Source organism: Echiichthys vipera (assembly GCF_963691815.1).
Source record: "Echiichthys vipera genome assembly, chromosome: 8".
Classification (NCBI taxonomy): Eukaryota; Metazoa; Chordata; class Actinopteri; order Perciformes; family Trachinidae; genus Echiichthys; species Echiichthys vipera.
The window spans coordinates 21892767-21915669 of record NC_139833.1 but is presented as its reverse complement, the minus strand read 5'-3'; the positions used below and the strand labels follow the sequence as shown (position 1 = coordinate 21915669).

The 22903-nt window shown below is 39.7% G+C and overlaps 1 protein-coding gene across 2 annotated transcripts in view; it reads right to left on the bottom strand.

Annotated features, from left to right (window-relative positions):
• Positions 1 to 22215, bottom strand: part of LOC310950592 (protein MTSS 1-like) — a 58844-nt gene extending 36629 nt beyond the window's left edge. For both annotated transcript variants that reach the window (XM_083918490.1, XM_083918491.1), the window contains exons 1-3: positions 21723 to 22215; positions 19098 to 19159; positions 12349 to 12422 (exon numbers count right to left, since the gene is read on the bottom strand). In XM_083918490.1, coding sequence (XP_083774616.1) covers positions 12349 to 12422; positions 19098 to 19159; positions 21723 to 21794 — 208 coding nt within the window. In that variant the 5' untranslated portion in view covers positions 21795 to 22215. The remainder of the gene's footprint in view (positions 1 to 12348; positions 12423 to 19097; positions 19160 to 21722) is intronic.
• Between the last annotated feature and the right edge of the window lie 688 nt (positions 22216 to 22903).

Genomic DNA, 22903 nt, shown 5'->3' with positions numbered 1-22903 from the left:
AAACTTCACAGTCAAAAACTATTTTAATTTAAAATCAATTGATAGGTAGGTGATTTATTATTCAATTTATTATGTTGTATTGCAAAGTCAGCCTCTTTCGTTCAGATTATTTTCCAACATAATAACAACATTTTGAAAACAAACAAATAAATATTACGTGGGTTGGTTGAGACTCGCTCCAGGTATCATGTTCCCCCCCCCCCGCAGGGAGAGAGAACGCAGAGAGAGCGCAGTGAGCACGGCTCCGGGAGGAGTGTTGTATGGCGAGCCACCTCCATACAAACCTGGGCCTTTCCAAGCCAAACTATCAGCTCACAGCCATGACCCGCAAAGTTGAATCCCCAGGAAGACTGTGTGAAGACCCAAACTGCTGAGAACTGTAATTATATTTTCAGTTCCTTATGAAACTGTGGCGACCCATAACAGTACGTGCTGCTACCGACTTGAAATCAAATTGTTTCAGTTCACTATAGGTCTTGTCTAAAATAACCTTTTGATGATTAATTTTGATTTACTTTTTAGGCAACCTTTTTTAGCAGCAGTGAAGCGTGCAGTTTAATGGGTATTATTTTCCCCGGACACCATGAAAACAAGGTAAATACTGGACAATGGAAACCCAGTCGTCTACACTGTAGGGATTACCAAAGTCTTTGTCAAAATAAAGTACATTAAGGGCCAAAGTTTTCTGATACAAAGTTCTTACTTGGGCAGATTAATCATCCTCTGAGTTAATATAGTATTTGGGCTTAAAACCAAGCCCTTGGGAGGGCATTGCTCTGCGTGTCAGTGTAACCATGTCTATGAAATCCAGTGAGAGTCAATAAATGCATGCATGGAGGTATAGAACAAAAGCAGACTGTGTTGGGTCATGGCCTGGTGGCTGGGATGTGGTCTTATGTTAATGTGTTCTCTGTTAACTTTTATAGAGAGAGAAACCTAAAATTAGCGCACACTCACACCAGATAGACACACATAGACCAGTGCTTTACAAGGTAACAAATTAGTATATGCACAAACGCATACGCTTGAAGGAGAACAGACTAGCTTGGTTGCCCTCAGTTTCTAAGGAGCACACATAAATAAGAAGACAGAGGAGATGATATCAGCCCAGGGTTTAATCACTTTCGGTGAACATTTAGGAAATGTCCACAACTAAATTGTCTTTTACAAATATCTGTGATAGGAAAGATGTTTTGCAAGGCCACCAATGTAAGGTTTCACAATAGACTATGGCCAAATGCACGACACAAAAACCCCTGAAAAAGTCCATCAATGTACTTTTTTCACCAGAAAGGAGTGTCCATTTCACAACTTTCTTAATAAATGCCTATCAAATCACCTCAGACAGTCATTAAAGTCCATTTGCCAAAGAAATGTGTTTTGAATTTCTCTGTGCATGCATGTCAGATGCCAAATCCAGCTCACTGGTCTAACCGGGTTTATGTTTAAACAAAAACAGAGCAAGCAGCGCTTACACCCACAAACACTTGCACGCACGCATGCTTGCACGCACGCACGCATGCTTGCACGCACGCATGCTTGCACGCACGCATGCTTGCACGCATGCACGCATGCTTGCACGCACGCACGCATGCTTGCACGCATGCACGCACGCACAGAGTGCACACAACACTCTTGGACTCTCTTCTGGGTCAAACTCACTCAAAAGGTGTTGGCCTATTCTCCTCTGTGTCCAGAAAACATATCATTCTCTCTCTTTCCTGTAGACACTGTCCTGTGTCTTATCCTTTTTGTTCCATACAGAAAGATATACACTCACGTTTCAGAGCCGAACTCTGAATTTGCAATGTCACTGGGCAGCCATCGTATTAAAGCAGATGGCTGCGGCTCCAATCTTTCAAAGACACGTCTTTGTATGTGTTTTAGAGTGCAAACTAAAGCAAGTCTACAATGAGATGTGACAAAAGAGTTTGACCCATAAATTCTCAAACGGCAATAAATCCGACTGAGGAATCTATTGTCTGTGAGTTCTGAGAGGGGCAGAGATCATTTCATGCGTTTTAGTCTGTATGATTGAATCTTTCTACTTATGTTGTGTACACAAGAGTGTGCAAGCTTGAATTAGTCTGTGAGTCCATACGTGACTGTGTATTTGACCCATTAACTGATTAAATTGCTGGTTCCAGTGATCTGGAAGATTCCCAGGACAGGGTCAGGGTGAACAGAAGAGAACAGAGGATGGATTGAGAGGCACAGAGCTCGTCCAGGGGATGGGATCTAGGCCTGGGCTGGGCAGAGGGCAGGAAATGTACACAGCCAGGCTGATCTTGGACTGACACTGGAAAAGAGGACAGAACCCTGTCAGAGAAGGCCTTGAGACAGTGGGTTAGCTCAGGATCTACGGCTGCTCTGTAACAGAGGCCAAGCCATGAACTGAGAGGGGCAATGAGGAAAGGGCCTGTTTTTTTTTTTTTGGGTGAATCTGTATGGGGGTCTGTCCATGGCAGACCATGAGTCTGCTTACAAAAATGGGCAAAATACAGAAAGACTTCCACAAAAGTCTCGAGTTCAGCTCATTACAAGTTTGGTGTATCATGTGTCCATTATACTTGAACACAAAAACACACAGAATGATACTTTTGTCTTGGGGCCTGTCAAATAAAACTACATCTGCAAAACTTGTGTGATTACCAAGAGTTACTGTGAGCAGCTCAAAAGGAGTGTCTGGATCACTTCTTTCCTTTAAGAAAAATAGGCTGGATGTATGCTAGTTCACAGTAATTATATGGCCCAGCAACACTCGGTACAAACGGACGAGAGAGATGGAACAGAGAGCTCATTGAGAAACAACTAGGGCATGCTTCTGCACACACTCACACAAGAGCATGTGTTTGCCTGTATGTACACCCATGCACCCACAAGCTCAAATCCCTGCACACACAACAATCCACACACACTTTGAGTAATTACGAGCCCTTCTATCTCCCATTTAGACTTTATGGATCCCACTCTTTCACATTCACACTAACCTCAATTTTTGCCACACATACTGTCGCCATAACTCAGCTTTTATTATTCTCAAAGCATCAACTACCGAGACTGAAAAGTTCAAAAGAGTGATAATATGGGAATATGTTATCTATGCCTGTCACTATTACAGGCATAGATAACAGATAACAGTTGTGACAGCTTCTACCCTGCATTAGCAGAGGCATTACCAGAAGACTGGAAATAGCAGAAGGTAAATCTTTAGAGACATCTGGGGTTTACAGCCCCACTTACCCTGAATATCTGCTAAACATAGCAACTCGGCATGAACAAAAATTTATACAACATGTAGTCTGCTATGTGGAGTTTGGTTATTGTCTTTTTTTCGGTTTCAGGGACACGTTATTTGCAAACACTGTAGATAGTTCAAAATGAAGAACATACACAACTCTAAATTGGAAGTTATTTTAAGGTGCTGAGCTCATTGAACGCACACAAGGGCCTCAGTGGAACAAAGCTATTCCACAAGGAGGGGAGGCATTGATGTTAATGGGATGAAGCTAGGCAGTGTATAGAGGTTAGAAAGATGTAGCACAGCAAGCTGGAAAATATGGAGCAATGAGAGAACTTGGAAAGGGCATCTCAACCAGCATGGTAAAATAACTTAGCACTTCACTACTGTACTCCATACTGCAGATTTAAATCTGGTACTTAGCATGTCACCCAGTAAGCTTCTCAATTCCATACCCCCATCTTCTGAGAGACAAATCATTAAAGTTTCATAAAGGCTGCAGCTGACTCAGACATACTGGGCTGCTTCCAGTCAACATACTAGTGAAGTTTATGTCTGGTTGTTTTTCACCATTGGTTCAAGTGAAAAAGGTGGCTGCCACTGTCTTTTTGTAATAAATGCCAATTAGAACAGGTGCAGACAGATAAGATGGGCAGCCACCAATGTAATAAAGAAGTATAGCTGGATAACAGCATGTATTGTAATAGTAACATTACAACAAGACTGCAATTATGACAACAATAGCCGGCATTCTTTCAAACAGACAGGGTGTGTGTAAGAACTGGTTTATCGTGGTTTATTAAGGCTCAACAATACAGTGCTACATTACACCTCTACATGAGAATAAGAAGACTTTACTTCTTTTTCATCTTTGGTGTTATACAACTGCCAAGACAAACAACAAAAAAAACACTATTTGTTGTTTACATAAGGTACAATATCTGACCCTGTATCTATAATTCTAGTGATATGGAGCTGTTGAATGTCATGTAAAGTTCTATTTATGATGAATTATTCTTGCCCAAAACAGTCTTAATAACTGGATAGGGGACTGGAGGACTCAAGTAATTATAAGCTCTAAAAACATTTCTGTACAACTTAATAATCTTTTTAGGTCCAACAGGCTTCTACATGCTAGCTCTTTGGCGGGTGTCTATTTCATCTCGACAGAGTCAGACGTGTCCAAACAGACTCAACACAAGAGCTGCTGACAGAGCCACTGGGATTCATTTATACACAGGAACGCGCATGCACATGACATACTAACATACTGTATATGAACATACTCAAATACTCACTCCACATGCACAGACGATGTCCTGACAGCTGCCAACCAACATGCGACATAGAGGCTTGGTTATTTTTACAACTGAACAAACTATTATGCTATGGGTGGTGTGAGAAATTTGGTGGATGTGTTTCTGAACATGCAAAAGCAGGAACGACAGTGGTTTTCACGGTCAGACTTTGGGTTTCAAAGATGGGCCGATGGAAGCCTTAAACAAGACATATAATTTGTCTCAAAACTGGTAAAACTTGCGCTATGTAAACTTCATGAGACTGTGAAAGGGATTTCTGCAGACCAGTAAGATACTATATTAGCCTTAGGAAAGCCATAAGGACCTTCAACTTTATCAAAGTTAACAGCCCTTTGAGGATATATTCTTATATAATCTGTCTGTTTTGAGTCCAACAATATGCAATTCTTGGAAAGGGTCAATATCGCATCACTGTGTTATTTTTAACATCTGCTTTCCATGTCTGGTCTGTTGTATGGAATGACATCATCACCCTGTACAGCCTGTTTGCAGTCAGCTGTTCTCCCATGGCTGACTCGAAAGAAATTTCACTTCTCACCCAGTCTGTCACTCTCACACTCACTTAGTGAATGGAATACCAAGACAGGTAGCACTGGTACACTGTATTAACATACAAACACACACAAGCTAAAAAGGGACAAATACAAAGGCACATAGACACAAACCCATTATACGCTGAAGGAAACTCTGACGTAAGTATAATTTGATACAAAACAGCGAGCGAGCGAGCGAGAGGGGATCTATGTGAAAAATGAAATGACACTGAATGAAACAAGAGAAAGGATTATTCTTTGCCCTCTCTGTTCTTCTGTGTCTGTTCTATATCGTCATGGATTCCATACGGCTTTGTCTCATTCTTCAACAATGGCCAGTGCTGTTTCAAGGTTTCAGAGAGAGAAAATATGGTTTGTTCTGTCTCAGCCAATATGGAGTAAGACAGCTGTCAAAAAGATATATCCATAATTCTCGAATTCATATTCATAATGTTAACAATTTGTGTGTCAAAAAAAGTTGTTGCACACAAAAACTTGTAGTCATATCCGTGAATCTGTGAAATTGGATGTGGGTTAGGATTGTTGTTGAGTATGAATCAAAAAGCGGTGAGTGTTCACCGTGAATACGACTTCAAGTTTACGGATAAGAGTAGAAAAACTGCTGAAATGACGTCACTGAGGTCACAGTTGGGTAGCAGGGGAAAGTAATAGATCTGCAATTCTTCCAACCATGCATGTGCACGTAGCCCCAGAGACTAATATGGAGGAAAACCAACCGTCAACCGGATGGTGCCAGCCCCGGAGAAACATCAATAACGTGTACTGTATATCCATAATTTATTTTATAAAATCATACTTTTTAAATAATATGAATGTACTTTTACTTTACTACAACAACTTTTTTGACACACAAATTGTTAACATTATGGATATGAATTTGAGAATTACGGATACATCTTTTTGACAGCTGTCTTACTACATAAGCCAACAGCTGAGAAAGAGCTGATGTGAAGATCAAGAACTACCAAGTTGTGTTTCAAAGCGATTAATGTGGCTTTATGCAATTATTGTTTGTTTTGCCTGTTAAATGAATTGTTTAAATAGACTTGCATGTCCTCTCGATAATATTTGAGTATTTAACAAAAAAGGAATTCAAGCTTAGAAAAATCATGCTTCACTCTATAACAACTGAGCACTGATGCAAAAACAAAACAAAAAAAACAACCCTCATTTGATTTCAGAGGGCTCTCCATAGGTGGCTATTTTTATATACTGCAATGAAGCCACAGTTTGGGGGAGGTGGTAATGAGGTAAGGACATTATTGACAGAATGTGATGTGAGTCAGTGTGAGCCATTCTTCTCATTTAAGTTGATTAGTGTGACCAAGATAGATTAACAGATACCCGCAAGTGCTAAAAGCATCTTTATTCTCCCTACTGATAAAAGATGTTTCGTGTGCACCATGATTGAAGATGTTGTTATGGATAAGCTCAGATTCTGCTTATAAAATGTGAAACATCAAAGTAAAATCAACACTTTTAATCCATTTTTACAATTGAACCCTATGCAAGGAGGCCATATGCGTCTGGAGCAAGAATAGTTTTGTGTTCAAATCAATTCAAAGCATGTGGCCTGTTGAGTATCAGGTCAGACCTAAAATTTGTTAAATCATTAACATTTAATAACTAGTGTAAACAGAATAGAACCATTAGACCCATTCAAGCAAACACTTTCACACTGCTTCAAGGCAGAAGCAACTCTGTTTGTGCCAACAGAACATGAATACGGGCGCACGTCTTATGTAATGTTTTCACCTTTGTGGGTAGGTTCAAGGTTAGAAAATAGATGGAAAATTGAGAGAAAGATACAGGGACAGAGAGTAAATGCGATGTATAGAAAGAGAGAAAAAGGCTGCAAAAAGTGGCAAATGAGACAGAATTGTGGAGCAAGAGAGGGTACAAAGTGTGATAGCCTTACAAGAATAAAATAATAACAATAAAAAAATGATACATCTTTCAATTCAATCCTTCAGTTAAAGGAACAACAACATGTAAGAATGGGTATTTTTTGGCCCATCTACAGTTTCAAAGTTAGTAGTAATTACACGTCAGAGTAGCATCAAAATGATTTTGAAGCGGTTATTTCAAGGTAAAACAGTTACAAAATGTTGTTTTAATGAGGATTAGTGTGAAGACAGCAAACAAACCCAATTTAAACACCCTTTAAGATGTGTACTACTCTTCTGTCACACAAATTGCTACAGGCAAGACAGCTTTGAACATGTTAAGTCTAAAAATTCAAATAAAAAAACAAAAAGAGTTAGTTGAATATTTTTGGAAAAATCCTTTTTGTTGATATGACACAATCTCACTCTTTCTAACAAGATACCTCCCCTTTCTCCCAAGGAGGCTTTACATTGTCTTTTAAGGTGATATTTTGGTATGTCCCATATACATTATGACATACAGAAAAATAATTCAGACAGAGGCTTGGAGTTGATGTATATTCTGATTATTCTGTAGCCACACTATCAGTGTTTTAGACCATACTGAAAAAAGGATCTGATCCATTTTAAAAATACACGGAGCAGCCAAAACTAAGCGGTCCAAACTCAGCAGCACCTACGGCTAAAACAAACAAAGCTGCAGAGACAAAAGAGGAAGGCAGAAAACAAACAACTGTATGAATAAATGTCCACAGGGACATGATATATGACTACAAAGATCAGGAAGAGGTCAGTTTAATTTTGAGGGTCATTAAATATGTATGAAAATATACACTAAACCCTGACATTATAAAAATAAAGATGAAAAATAAAAACTATCCAGGAACATTGTGCAGAGGTTCAAAAACGCCGCTTGAAAACAAGTCGAAACGAGAGGCGATGGGGAGGTGCCAAAAAGCACATTTCAATGTACTTTATCAGATGGCAACAACAAAGCAAAATGAGCCATTTGTACATGGAGAAAGTCCAAATCCCAACAGACCACAACAGAGCACAGCAAAACAGGTGGTTTCGGCTAATCCTCTGTCTGCGTGTGGCCGTGAATGTGCATGTCTTTGAATAAAAAAAAATTTGAATGTGCAAAGCTTTGTGAGCAACAATGGTTGTGAGTGTGTATCTCTGTTCACTAGCAGTTGCATGTACATACTGTATTTATATATGTGTTGCACCAAAGCCAGCAGACCCTGGTGCTGTGTAACTGTCAGCTCCAATGGACTGAATAATAGAGCACAGCAGAGGAAAATGCAGACTTAGGTTTGTCTGGAAACTTAAGTCTGCCTTTCTTTCTTTTATTCAAACTTTTCCCACTTGGCATTCCAGTTATTTTATTTCACTTAACTGTAAACTAGTAAGCCAGACTTTTCCCTTTACAAATCTTTGCAATAAAAAGAACATTTATTTTGGTAAATCGCACTAATTCTTGCATCTTAATCCTCATTTCTTTTCTAACCCTGAGGATGCTCTAATATGATGTCTTCATCCTGGACCATGTAATGCAAAAACTAGCCCAGAGTCGCAGGTTTGCCAGATTTTTAATACTATGTTATCTTCATGAATGCATCTGGTTTTCATAATTCAGTTCAAATAAATCACTAAACAAATGCAGAAACAGCATGCAACAGCTGATAATTAGATGACACTACAGACTTTGGCTGGATTCTCCCAAAGGTTTTTAACACCACAGCTAAGCTCATGCAATGTTTACACTGGAAGATTGCTTCACAACCCCAGTGTGTTTTGCATGAGACAACATATTGCTGGCACAAGTATTTCACCATAAATCAACAGGCATATTTTTTAATTAAAAGCCACTTGCATTAATGTTAAGATTATAATGAGTCTGTTGTGATGCGTTTGGAGTGAAAAGAGAGTAAGATTGCACAATTTATTAGGTCCAATGTGTCAGGTTTACCTGCATCAACACGACATCCACGTCAATATCAACAATCAAGGATCTAACAATGTTTGAATAGAACTGTTACAGCTGCTGAGGCGGCATGAGAGAGCAACTCCAACAGGGAGTTACATTCTAATTTGATAACAGTGGAATTCATTATTTTTGCCAGGAAGATATGAAAAAAGGCCATGGTGGTTGAAATCAGAGATACCTATAAATTAAAATGGAAATCAGGGGCAAAAAGTCAGTTTTGTGACTGTGTTCTGTTATTTTACTGCCGGAATTTGCATTTTCAATAGTTGAATAAAGAGCCTGGCCCCACCTTTCACATATGTAACCTATGACAACAATTAAAGAACTACAGTGGTGGGGCTGAAATTCATGTGGGGAGTTTTTTGGATAAGCTTCTTTGTTAGACTTTGTTCTTGAGCAAAAGCCAAACAGTTCAGATACAGTAACTGAGCTCTTTGATACAACTGACACTGACAGCATTAATTACAAATGGGGTCTCTATTCAGTTGGTATTCAGGACTGGAAATGTGTTCAGGGACTGGAGTGAAAATATCTTATGCACTGTTGGTATAAATAAAAAGACAGCTGTGTCAAGTCTATGTCATGCTTGGGGTTAGCTATGTCATAATTACAAACAAATGTTTAATCAGAAGTTAATTGTGTCCAGGTTTTATCTACATTATGAACTGAGTGAACTGAAAATGGACTGGTCCTTAAATGGAAGTGTTATTTTTTTTTTTTTTAATTATAAAATATGGGGTATGCACATTTTGAACACAGCCTTGCAGTTCAAGGTTCAAGTTTTGAAAAGACTCGCTTCTGTTAATGTGTTTTTCTTCTTCTGATCATGCTGCTTAAGTGATAACACTGATAAAAGAAACCCAGAGTCACTTTCATCTAATAAACTATAAACATAACTGCAGCCACATATCCAAGTCTGTGGAGTCTAGCGATCAACCCTTGTATTTTTATGAGCTACCAACGTCACTGCCAATATCTGTAAGGCTATATATCAGTAACCATTTACAAAGGCGGCCAAAAGCCTTGTTCTCCTACTTAAGAGACTAAACCTTTAAAACATGCATTTTCAAATCTCTGCTTACTTTTATGTTTGTGTGCCTCTATTATAATTATTATAATTATTGTTATAGAAGAACATTGACAGTTGGCCGTCTCTATGGTGTGGTAGTAGGGAGAAGAAGGGCGGTTTCCTTTTTTACTTTAACCTTTTAACACACGCACGTACCCTTTTGATCCACAAACACCTGATTTCCACACCATTACCATGGTGATGGCTGTATAAAGCAGGTTAGGACAAGAAGGAGGAAGTCATTATCTATGTATAATGTGGCCTCAGTAGCCTCTTTGTCAGACTGTACTCTATCTGATCTAGACACAAAACCATGCAGATGCTCTTTAACATCAAAGCTACTGTAAGTGAACAATACAGTAAGCTGATATCTTTACGGAGCAGAGGAGACTACCCTGGGCACATCAAGAGGTCCGTTACATGCACACAACTGTTTTGTAGATACAGTAGATTCCAACAGAGCAGTTTGGTTTGGTGATAAATGAGTCCTCAGTATATTATACTCCAGAGATCAAGTTTTTCAAAATACTTTTTTTTCCACAAACAGATATTATGGGCTGTGAAGGCTGACCTAAAATTCCATTTCATGCCTGTGACTGAGAGACCATAAACCGCAGAAACTATATTGCTAGTATTTTTAAAACAAGTTAACTTTAGAGGTAATGAGAAAAACGTTCTTTCAGACTCACTCTCCTGCCTTCTAGCAACTGTTCAGAGGCCTTTCAATTAGCCCAATACATCCAAATTTCAAAACAAGAGAGCAGATAAAAAATAAATAAAAAAACCATCTCACTGAAAGGGCTGCTACATTTTTTTTAGGTTTTTATATCATCCTGTACCTTAGCAGTACAGTTCCATATGTATTCAAATCCGAACATTCACATTTTGGTCGAGGCAAGTATGTTTTGTTTTAGCATCAAACCCCTTGTGGGAAACTTTTTCTCATGTGACTTGACGTTTCTGTATGGTGATGTTGCATATAGACTAGGGTTAGTTGCAGCAAAATATATATTTTAAGTGTTGCATGTCATAATTTAAAAATGACCTATATAAATCAATATCAGTTAAGTGTACACTTTATTTATATGTTCACTGCTTTAACTTGCTCTCAGGAAGGCCTTTACGACGGGGGAACTGAAGCCATTATATAGCTCTCTTCAAAGCCACCAGAGTCCATTTACAAAAACAGTAATATTATCTCACAGAACACAAGAGTTTTGGGTGTACCGCTGCCTAACGTGGCATCCACAGCAGTAACATTACATTGCTTAGCTTCTGTGATTTCATTTCCAAAATGATCCCAGCTAGCATTGACTCACCTGGTGCTAAACGAGTCTAAAAGAAAAATATTATCTTTAATTAAGGTAATTAAGACTCATTATTACCCTGGTGCAATTATCATGTTGACAGGTTATCTATCTGTGATACAGCAGTGTGTCAGCCAACAATGCATTACAACACATTAGTAATGCTTGTAGAGCTCAGGTATACAGCGAAGCCTGAGCAACAGAGCACAGAAATGATAAGGGTGTTATGCGATACTGCTAACCTAAGATACAGTATGTAGAGAGAGAATGGGGAGAGAAAGTGATGAAAGATGACGCAACGCTCTTCAGCTGAGTGAACCTGACTCCTTCGCAGCAAACATTTATACTGTGTGTGTTTGACAGAGAAAGAGGGAGAGAGAGAATGATGACTCCCTGTACTCCCCCACCCCCTCTCTTTCTCATTGCAGTGAGTGAGGTGATGAATGGTTGTGCCTATCTCAGTTCCTATTAATAGTATTAATAGTATGGAGCAGGGCTGGAAGTGTCAACGCTAGGGAGGGATGAGATCTATCACTCTCTCTCTCTTTCCCTCTCATACGGAATTTAAGCAGACTCTACTGGATAGTCCAGATGTAGCAGAGGTGGAGTTTATGTGGAGGTGGGGGGCAGAAAGCAGGGGAAAGAGGGTAGAGGTCATAGACAAAGCTAGCAGCAGAGCTTCAAACAGCATAGTGACGGATTTACTACCCATACGGTAAAGCAAACAACCCACAGAACTTCTTGGCACAGTGGGTTGAGAGACTGGACTTGCATAGTAGGGCTACAAAGACAAACATACCGACACATAGGTGCCCAGACACACAGATAGTTAAACAGTGAGTTGACTGATTCAACCTCATCAGCAGTGTGCAACACTGTGTCTATATGGACTGAAAATGCCTTTAAGAGATGAGGGGTTGTTTTGCTGCAGAAGACCACTGCTCATACACTCTAGCCTGTAAATCTGTGTGCATGATCCTACCTCGTGAGTTGGTAGCCAGGTCCGCCACTTTCTGAAAGGCATCAAGGAAAACTGCCACAGCAACCACCGTCGCCCTGGGAGAAAAGAGGAAGACAGAGGTTTAGTTTGAAAATAAGTCTCACATTTTACTGATGTGAGGCAATATACAATAGCATGTTTTATAAAAAGTACAACAAAGGAGAAAAACAGTGGCAATTTGAGCTGTAAAGCTTAATTGATTAGTTGTCAACTATTAAATCCATTGCGAGCTATTTTGCTAATCAATTCATCGTTTTGAGTCATTTGGAAAAAAAGGCTAAATTCTTGTGAACAGTTTTGGTTTCTTTCCTCCTCTATGACAATAAACTGAATATCTTTGAGACATGACATTTCAGGGCATCAAGGTTACCTAAACACAGGTGACTGATCAACTGCAGTAATTACATACAAGTGCTGGCAGGAATAGACAAACTGATCAAATTAAGAAAAAAGCCCAGATCTTTTGCTCAGAGAGGTAGAGAAAAAAATGCTTTTGCATGTTAATGCATGTACATGTGCTCAATTTTAGATTATGAAGCTTACATCAAACTCAACAATTTAAAATTTGAAGTATGATAGTGTCTGTATGCACTGTGAGCGTGTGAGTAAGTTAAAACTTAAACGTGCCCTGCTGTGTGAGGAATGTCTATGTGATTACTTAGAGACCGCTGGAATCTGTCCGGCTCAGCAGAGCAGCTCTTGAGCTGAGTTTGCCGCACTTACAGGTCAATGAAAGGATCAATGTGGGATGTACCCTGTGCAGCGCTAAAATGGAAAACGGGCATACCTGCTTCTCTGTCATCTTGCACGGTTTACCAAGTATTTACAAATTGCAGTATAAAACACTGCTTATACATATAACAGCCTGAAGAAAGGGAAAATATGTCATAAAAAGTAGTGGAAGCCTGGTGTAAGATTACTTTCTGTTTTCCTCATTATAGACACCATCTTGCTGGTATCCCAACTGATTGCTTATGTGGCTGTCCGACTGACAAGTTACTTTTCTAGCTGGCAATAGGATGCCTCATTGGTGTACCATCTGACTGACTGAATACTGGCTCACCTTCTTCCGAAACAACAGGCCTCTCATGATTATGATCACAGGCATGGAGATGACGCTCTTGGTACGCGCATGCATGCGTGCACAACGTACATGCATGTGCTATCTGATCTCCTCAACAGAGACCAGGCTCGCTGAGGCTACCTATCAGTCATGCACGCTACAAAAAGAAAAAAAATGTCCGGAAATTTTCCAAAGCACCTTCAGTTGATAAACATGTTTGCTCTCAACCTGAGTGCCTTCATTTGTAAACACTTGTAATCTCCCAAAGGGCCAACCGAAAACCGTCATAAAACAATTTGTGAATTTCCATAAACAGTCCAGACAGTGTTTTGAATCCTTAATATTTAAACACCATTACACATCAATTTTTCCAAGTTTACCAAGTATGTTTTTACTCTGTTTATCCAAAGACATGTGTAAGCCAGTGGCAGGAGTGCTCCTGATGTCTTGTTGGGGAAGTATATTGGTTTTACCCACCAGAAATGTTTATGAATCTTGGGGAGTACTATTACATATGTGAAGCTTTGAGGCAACATTGCTTGGGGCGGAACACGTCAACTTTGAAAAGAATCTGTGAGTAGGGAGTTCGAAAAAAGTGAGCTTAGCAGACCTCTGTGATCTGATCCTCATCTCTGCTTGAGGCTAGCGGCTCGGGGCTACATGTGTTGACTAACTGTCAAGCCATATGATACCATGGACAGAAAAAATAATACGAAAATATCGTACTTTTAAAGAATAAGTGTATGACACTCATGAGCATATTGCTCAAATATACGGCTTCGTTTTTTTCGAGACAGACTCGCTTGTGTTTGGCATTCACTAGAAGCAAAAATGGCGGCAAAGAAAAAAGGGTACACCCTCCCACAACCTCGATGACTGCACCCGATTGGAGGAATGCTTTCACTCATCACTAACATGGCGACACGTTTGGAAACGTTCTCTTACATTGTGAAAATAGCTCACCAAAATGCTAATAAGCCATGCAGTTGCTGAATCGGTCTTCATTTTAGATCAACAACAGATTTTTGGGAGTTTGGAGAGGTGACGAGTCACTATGGTCACCCCTGATTTGCGTAAAGTAGCCTGGACCTCAACTTGCATTGCATGGCTGCTTACACAGACAATGAATGGGAAGCATAGAAATGGCGGTCCCTGTGGACATCTTCTATAACACGCACCCACATCTCAGACCAAACCGTCTGCAGTTGAGTTGCAATGTGGATCACAAAGACGTCAGGTTTTAACAACAAAGAAGAATACACAGAATAAAAAAGATGATATGTCCTGTTCTGCTGCATGAATTTTAATACTTTTTTAAAAACTGCCCCACACAAAATCATTTAATAATTTAATGCATGTCTTCTGGGGTGGGAGGAAACTGGGGCAGTGTGGGGTTCCAACCCAGGACCAGCGCTGACCACAGAGCTACTGTGTTGTGCATTCTCAAAATGACTCACATAAGGAATAGATTTGAAATAGACTGAAGGTTTATCGTTTCTTAGAGTATGTTGCTAATGTTAAAAGTATTTTTTCCACTGTAAAGTTATTAGTTGCTTAATGGATTACAGTTAACATCTCAGAGGGGCCTCCTTCAAGCTTGACTAGTTCTTCTACATTCAAGTGACAGTCTGAGCATTCACTAAATGATGGAACATCACTCAAAAACGTATAATATTGGCTAATAAGTGCTGTGTTGTTGCAGAGCTGACCAGATGATCCCAGGGAGTGTCCTGCATATGGAAAAAGAAACATACATGCAGGCACACACAGATTCCTTTCTATTTAAAGCCCAGTGTGGCCACCAGAGAAACCTCCAACTGATATGTCTCCACTAATTTATACCATGTACACATCAGTGTGTGAATTATATTTCACACCCACGAGCAACAGTCTTGTTTAGTCAAGTTTAATTTATTAATCCTAAACAGGTTTGTGTGGGAAGTGGTTTTAACAGAAGCCTACTTTTAGTATTTAGTATTTGAAGTACAATGTGCAGTAGTTTATAGTTACAGGCCAGGACCTGCTGTAATCTGTTCCAGGCTCGTTTAGTGAAACCACTAAACTGGTTCACTACACTTTCAACTCAGATTTTTCTTTTTTTTTCGGCTCAAGCGACAGTGAAATTAGGTAGCCTCGCAACAAATAATTGAGCAATAAGTTGCACTAAAGGCAGAATAATAAGGTTTCTACTTCATCTCTAACAGTCAGCCAAAACGCTTCAAGACTTCTGTGGCTCTAAGAATAGAGAAAACTCGGGACAGTGCCCTAACAATGACCTGACTGCTACCATTTGCCTTAAAATCTGCAAACGCCCCTGTCCTAGAGTCAAGACAAGCACCTTTAGCATATCTCTTCTGCAAGGCCTTGGCCAAGCCAACCTAAACTCCCCATAGACCCTGGCGGAGTATCGCAGAGTGCTCTTTCTGACAAAGATACATTCAGCACTGGTGCCCCGGCCTATTCTTAGTTCAACAGAAACTGGAATGTGACTGTAGTAAATCTGAATCATAGAAAGAGGTTGTGTGTAACTCCACTTGTTTGACACGACATACCAAGACTCAGGACAGAGAGAGTGCTTCAACTGCATTTTGTATGTGCCTCTATGTTTGTATTGTACTGCATACCCATACATATATCAATCTACTTGCCTATCTACTGTTTCTTAAGGTCACCAGATGAGAAAGGGTGAAATTCAGGACACGGGCATTGCTGGTGGGCAACCAACAGTAACAGTACAACATGTGAAAGTCAAAACTCTTGTTCATTAACATGAAGTCAACGGTCTTTCATTTAAGAAACACCATGACTGTCTTATGTAACAGTGTGATGCCTGCTCTCTGGGCAAAATGCAAAATTATTTTTGCTTTTTTTGGATCTCATAAAGGCAGCAATGATCCATGGGCATTTTCCTCCCCACTCCTCGCAATATTTTTGACGCTTTTTGACTGGATGTTCACCAGGTCCCGGAACACCAGACTCCATGTCAGAGATAGACGGTTTGATTTCCTTCAGTAAATGTTTTAATTTAACAACGTCAAAGCGATACATAATTGTTTATCAATTTGCAGCAATAATGGCTAAAAAAAAACATGCCTTAATTCTTGTAGGCTACGGACATAACAGTGCATGTCTATGGGCAAAACCAAGGTAATGTTTTAAAGTGATCAGTATTTAATGTTTTATTAGGCTATATGTAAGGTTTTAGTCTTTCAGGACAAACGGGACAGGATTCAGAATTCAGGACAACAGCTTGTAATTTGCGACTGTCCTGATTTTTTCGGGATATCTGGTGTCTCTTCTTCTTGAGCCCAAAGGAGTTTTATAACCATACAGTTCATATGCTGAATTTAAAGTTTTGAGGTGGTCCGTTTCTTCACAAATTTAACTTCTGAAGCAGAAGGAGTGAGGCCTGTGTGTACGCCTAGCTCTGACACAGCTGCATCAACCATTACCCACCAAACAGACCAAACACTGGCAAGTTAAAAGAGCACTGTGATTAGAAATCAGCTAGCCTATATTCTACACTGCCCTCTTTCTTCAAAGCTGTTCTGTGTCCATGCATGTGTGTATACTGTATGTGTGGCTGCTTTAAACCCGAATGGGCAGGAAAAAACACCATACTGGGACCAAAAAAATGACAGAACAGTCCCAACACTGTAATTGGTTGATTTCCTAGTTGCTTTGTGAGAGGGGAGCAGAGGGTCTAAATTACAGAGTAGTCAGCCTTAGGACGTCATTACACACACAGACATATGTCGCTACCACTGCTGGGTAGTCACTTATCCAGGCCAAGGCGGGAAGGTGGGTGTGTTTATGTTTTACTGTGCGTATCCCTCTATGTAGCCCAGTCCCCAAGCAGATCACAGAGGTCCTTGGGTGGGGGCTTATTCTGTAGTCGAAGTAGCTAGTTTGGCCAAAGTTTTAGAGGCTGGACTGGAGATATATTTAAAAGAGACAGAAAAAAAAACTTTATTTGTAGGCCACCACGAGCAAGCCCAGATAGCACACTCAGCTGCAGCATTACAGCCAGCCCTATGCCACAGCTTCAAGCCCAGCTTGATTGGGCAAAAGCTAGCCTAAAATACCGAAACATGGTTGTTTTTCTATTAAGGACAGTCAAGTCATTCTCAAAGGAAATATTAGATTTTTTTCTGGGAGCAGCATTTCACTAATCCTGAGCAGGAAAGTGTTGTACTGAACATATACGGAACAGTGATCATACATCATAACATATTAATATATTGGAAAGTAGGCAACTTTTCACACGCCTCTCTATCATCAAGCTGCCGGTGACCTACTATGACTGGATAGAAAAATCTCACTGACATACTGTAGGCTCAACTCACCTTTTCACCAGTGCAATTACTGGTAGATTTGTTCTTCTATCATTGCCTGGTGCCAAGAGACACAGACATCCTACTTCCAAACAACTAGTCATTAGCAACAAGGCCACAAATACTCCGCTGAGCTTTAGCATGGCAGGGTCACATATTTAACCTCTGAATGATGGAGACACTTGAATAACATATCACCATTAATCAGCCTTAATAGTGAGAAAATGGAATAATTGGACACTGAGTGGCCCCTGGAAAGTATTGTTAAGTCCCTGCGCCTTTATACGAGTGTCACTATTATTCTGTCTCAGGACACGTGGACACTTAAATGACTAGAGAACTGCCATGCATTGTTAATCAAAGAATAATTTAGACCACAGGACATCTATATTTACAGTACTTGCTGGACAATAAGCTTTTATTTCAGCTGTCATCAGTTGTTTGTCTCCCGACACGTGGCCACTTAAAACCAACTAAGGGAGGTGGCTGGGATTGGCATTCATTGTTAGAACAAGACTTGGAATAATTTTGGCAGGAGGTGTGCAAATTTACAGCATTAGAAATACAAATTAAATCAGGCTTCAAGAAGACTAAATGGTGGAGAGGGACATATATTAATCTCTGGACGTATTGTTAAGAGATTAGGCTTTTATGTAGACTGTCATTGTTTGTTAGTCTTTGGACACGTGGCCACTTAAAACTTCTTCAGAAGGGAATTGACACTGGCATTTAATGTAAAAGCCCATTTAAAGCACAAAATCAGTTGATAGAATGATATTATTTGGCGTAAAAAGGGGGGATCATCAGAGATGTTATGTAACTACCATTTCACAAGCCAGGAAAAGTTGTAGGCTAGTTAGTTCTCCAAATTCAATTATGTTCTTAACGATACAATCTGTACCGTGCCAAAATGAGTTTCCATCCACTACTGCTATGCAAATAGGAGTAGTTTTGCAATGGTTTATGAGTCCTTTATCAATAGCAAGCATAGCAGAGAATCAGGACACCCTTATTTGTCAGTGTCAGAGGTTTTTTTTTTTCCTGTGTCGGCTGAGGAGTCATAGAAACGTCATCAACATGCCTATTTATGGAGAATAAGCAGCTCTATTAACATGTGGGCTCACTCTGAGATTTAATGGTCTTTGTACTAGGGTACTGGGAGAATAAACTGTATTTGAAGCCCCGGTCCATCTGAATCAGACATTTGCGTCCTCACGTACGGTGGGTAACTTCTAGATAAAATCAGGTTTGCAGTGCATATGAGAGCATAAGTGGCTATAGAAGCACACAGATACATACAAATGTGTTGTATGTACACATAAACACAGTCTCACCTGAGCTGCGACTGCAGTTTGCCGGCCTTGGTGATAAAGTCCTCCCAGATAGGGTAGCTGCTCTGTTGGGCAAAAAAGAGACACAAACATTAATGACACAAACATCAGAACAGATTCCCACAGTTGCACAACAGTTCAGTCAGCATGAGGCCAAACTGATGCCTCACCTCACCTGCAGGGCTAAACAACTAACCAAGGCTCAGGTTTTCCCATACATGTAAGCCAGTTATGTCACCTCAAAAAAATATGTTTTTTCATGTGGCTGCCAGTAGACCGAAGGGAAACAGATTTAAGCCATAGGATGGAAGTGACTTTAGCAGTGTTGTATGCAACTGAAAAGCATGAAATGAGGTTTCAACACAGAATAACCTCCAAACTCCCAAACAGATGGCTTTTATATGTCTCTTATTTTGTTAAGCATATTTTTAATCAGGTAATGGGAGAATAGACGATCTTTTGATGGGTCAAAATGGAAAATGGGTCACTGGCCTCTTTCGAAAGATCCCCACACAAGAGCACTAACACATGGTATAATGAGCCTGGTTCCCAATAGGACTCTAAATTTCCTACCTAATTTAGGTCCTAGGCTGAAAATAGCTGAAGAGCCTTCTATTGAAACCATCACACGATAGAAAAAGTGGCCTAATGCGCTTAAAGGGGAAGCTAAGACAGCACCAGATAATGTGATGGATATCCCATGAGCACATGCTCATCACTGATGTGCTACTATTGTCAGGGGTCTGAGGAATTTCTTGTTATGCTGCCAAACATTACACCCAACAACCAAGTCAACTCTCTCTGCCTACAGTGCCTCTTTCTTTCTCCTTTACATCACTTTTCTGATCTCTTCCCTCTCTTTGCATATCACTTATCCCAATCTCTACTACTTCCCTCTCTCCCTCTCTCTCTCTGTAGTGGCCACCACCATCAGCGCTGCCTGCCTACAGATACCAAGTACTCCAGCGCCGAGGCAAATGGGCTCATTTCCCTCCTCTTGTTGACAGCTTAAGTTTAGCAAGCTGTCACTTTCTTTTATGAGTACACAGTCCCATCTGCTCTAAATCACAGGAAATGTGTACAGACAAAACCAATACACCACACATTTGGATGTTTTCACTGGATTGTCTGGCAGCAAAGTTACTAAACAGTTACGAGACAGGGGGATCATGAACTATCTAGTCAAGTGAGACATGGGATGCTGAGAAGTGCTGAATGTCTGAGCAGTATTCATAACAAACTTCCTGACTCCAGGAGACCCGATGGCTGGCCATTTGACCTACACATGTCAAAGCCTTCAGAGCCTGCGGGTCATTTTCTACCCTGACAGCTACATTCCCGGAATTCCTTCAGGCAAGTACAACAGCTGGGAAATTGCAAATTGCCTCATCAAGCAAACTGTAAGAGATAAGATCAGAATAAGATGCCCTAGTTTTGAGATTATTGGCCTATTTAGCCTTTATCCGAAGTTGGCTGCTGCATCCACTTCAACCTGGAACACATTAACAAAAAAAGATTTGTTTTTCCAGTTGAATAGAACCGAAAGAGTGGAAAGGAGTGCAGTCAATAAATAATAATACAAGTTAGCTAGCTACCACCAACTAAAACGTATGTGTGTTGTTAATATATAGGCTAGCAAAACCAAAAATACAATACTAGCTTGAGGTGTAACAATACATTAATCTGATCCAACAATCCAATATCATCAGTGCAAAAAAGTCAAAATATCAATATACAGGCATCTTTACGAAGCGCCTTTATTTTGAAATGTACACTTCATATTGATTCTTTTAATTAAAAAGAATAGTTTTTCATTTAGATGTCTGGGAGAGCTCAGTAGTAACATTGTCAAGTGATATTTTAGTTTCTCTTTGTGAGTTGATATTGCGTTAAATGAACAGATGATATCTTCTTAAAGTGCTGCAAAAGAATAGGATTGATTCATTTTTTTTATCAAATAGTTCAACTATTTTGTTAATCAATGAATTGCTTTGAGTCGGTTTTTAAGAAAAAATCCTCTATATTATATAATCCCAGCTTCTTAAATGTAAATATTTTCTGGTTTCTTTCCTCCTCTTTGATAGCAAACGCAGAATATCTCCAAATGGTAGCAAGAGCAAGATATTTGAAGCAGTTAAAGTTATCTTAGGCTCTGGGAAACAGTAATTAACATTCCCCCCATTTTCTGTTTTTGTATAGACCAAACATCTAGCATAGTTGATGAACGGACAAAATGATCGATAGATTAATCGACAATAAAAAAATAGTTGCAGCCCTAGTGTCATATTAATAATTAATAATCGATATAATATCGTATCATGATGAAACTTGTGATATACATCAAATAAAAACACACCAACGTTAGCTATCATGGACAGCTGAAAAAAAGATCTCAGCTAGCTGTAGACATGACGTTGGCGCAGATTTCCGTCGGGTTAAGAAGCTAACGTTAAATGTGTCTAACGTTCGCGTTAAATCACCGTTGGTTGACCTCTGCCGGTAAATCGATTATCTTATCTGTTGAAGGAAATATGTACTGATGTTTGAGAAGTTAACTGGCTGAGATGGATAGTTTAGGGACGCCGCTTAAGGGCTCTCGGTGAACAAAAAGTCTCGTCGCAAAGTTACCTTCATGTCTCCGATAACAGTTTGGAAGAGTCCTCCGAGCGCGCTGCATTCCTTCTCGATCACAGCCTCCATTTTCAGGACCGACTCCAGCGGTCAGTCCCGACTCTACGAGCCGCTCTCAGTTGGGCCACCTCCGCTCTCCAGGAAAAAAACTAATACTCCAAAAATATCAACAAAAGACGGACAAGCCACGTGTGTTAAGACTATGTTGTTCCGTTATCGACGAACACCAACTTTTAACTCAGTCAAACACGTAAGGAAACACGGCTCGGTTCTGCTCTGGTTTACTTCAAATCAAAAGAAGCTGTTGGGGCGAAAGAGACATTTAAATCCCCCTCTCCTCTCCGCGCCGCCCGGGGTCATACCCATGGCTGGACCGTGAAGATAAACTTTTGCAGTTTGCTAGTCAAAACTACAAATAATCCCAATGTTAGGTTGGTAATGTTATTCCGTATCTTGACAGGTAAATGCCGACACTGGTGCTCTGGGAGAACTGCCTGCTCAACACTGGGAGGGAGAAAAACGGCACGAAAAGCAACCATCAAGTTAGACGAATAAAGAAAACAAGGCACTTCCGGTTGATTATTTACACCAAAATAAAACATCTGATTAATGAAAGTTTTTAACCTGAATGAACATGGAAATTGGACACATGCATGTCCGACGTTAGTAACACAAGTAAGATACGTTTGTTAATGTTTATCTTGCCTTGTTGATGTGTATATGTGTATATATTTCTATGTGCTTTTGCATTCGACCCTTGATTATTACTATTATTATTATTTTTTTTTTTAAGATACGCTTTTATTGATGTCCAGAAGGGGAATTCGGGTAATGCAGCAGCACAAAGACAGAAATAAGAGAAATAGAAAAGTAAAAATAAAATAAGAATAAATAAAATACGAGGTATATACAATTGGTATAAGAGTAGAAGTTAACAAAAACGAAAAACTCCACTGGAGCAAATAAAGGCAATGTTAATGTTACACATATATACTAATATAATTCAACTATAAATCAAATCAAAACAATAAATGTAGGTACAATTACATAATTACATACAATATAAACACATTATAATTTAAATAAATGCACATAACACATTATATATATAAAGTGCACAATACTTACATAAATTAGAATTACAATCAATTAGACTCAGCATAAAAGATTGGGAGCAT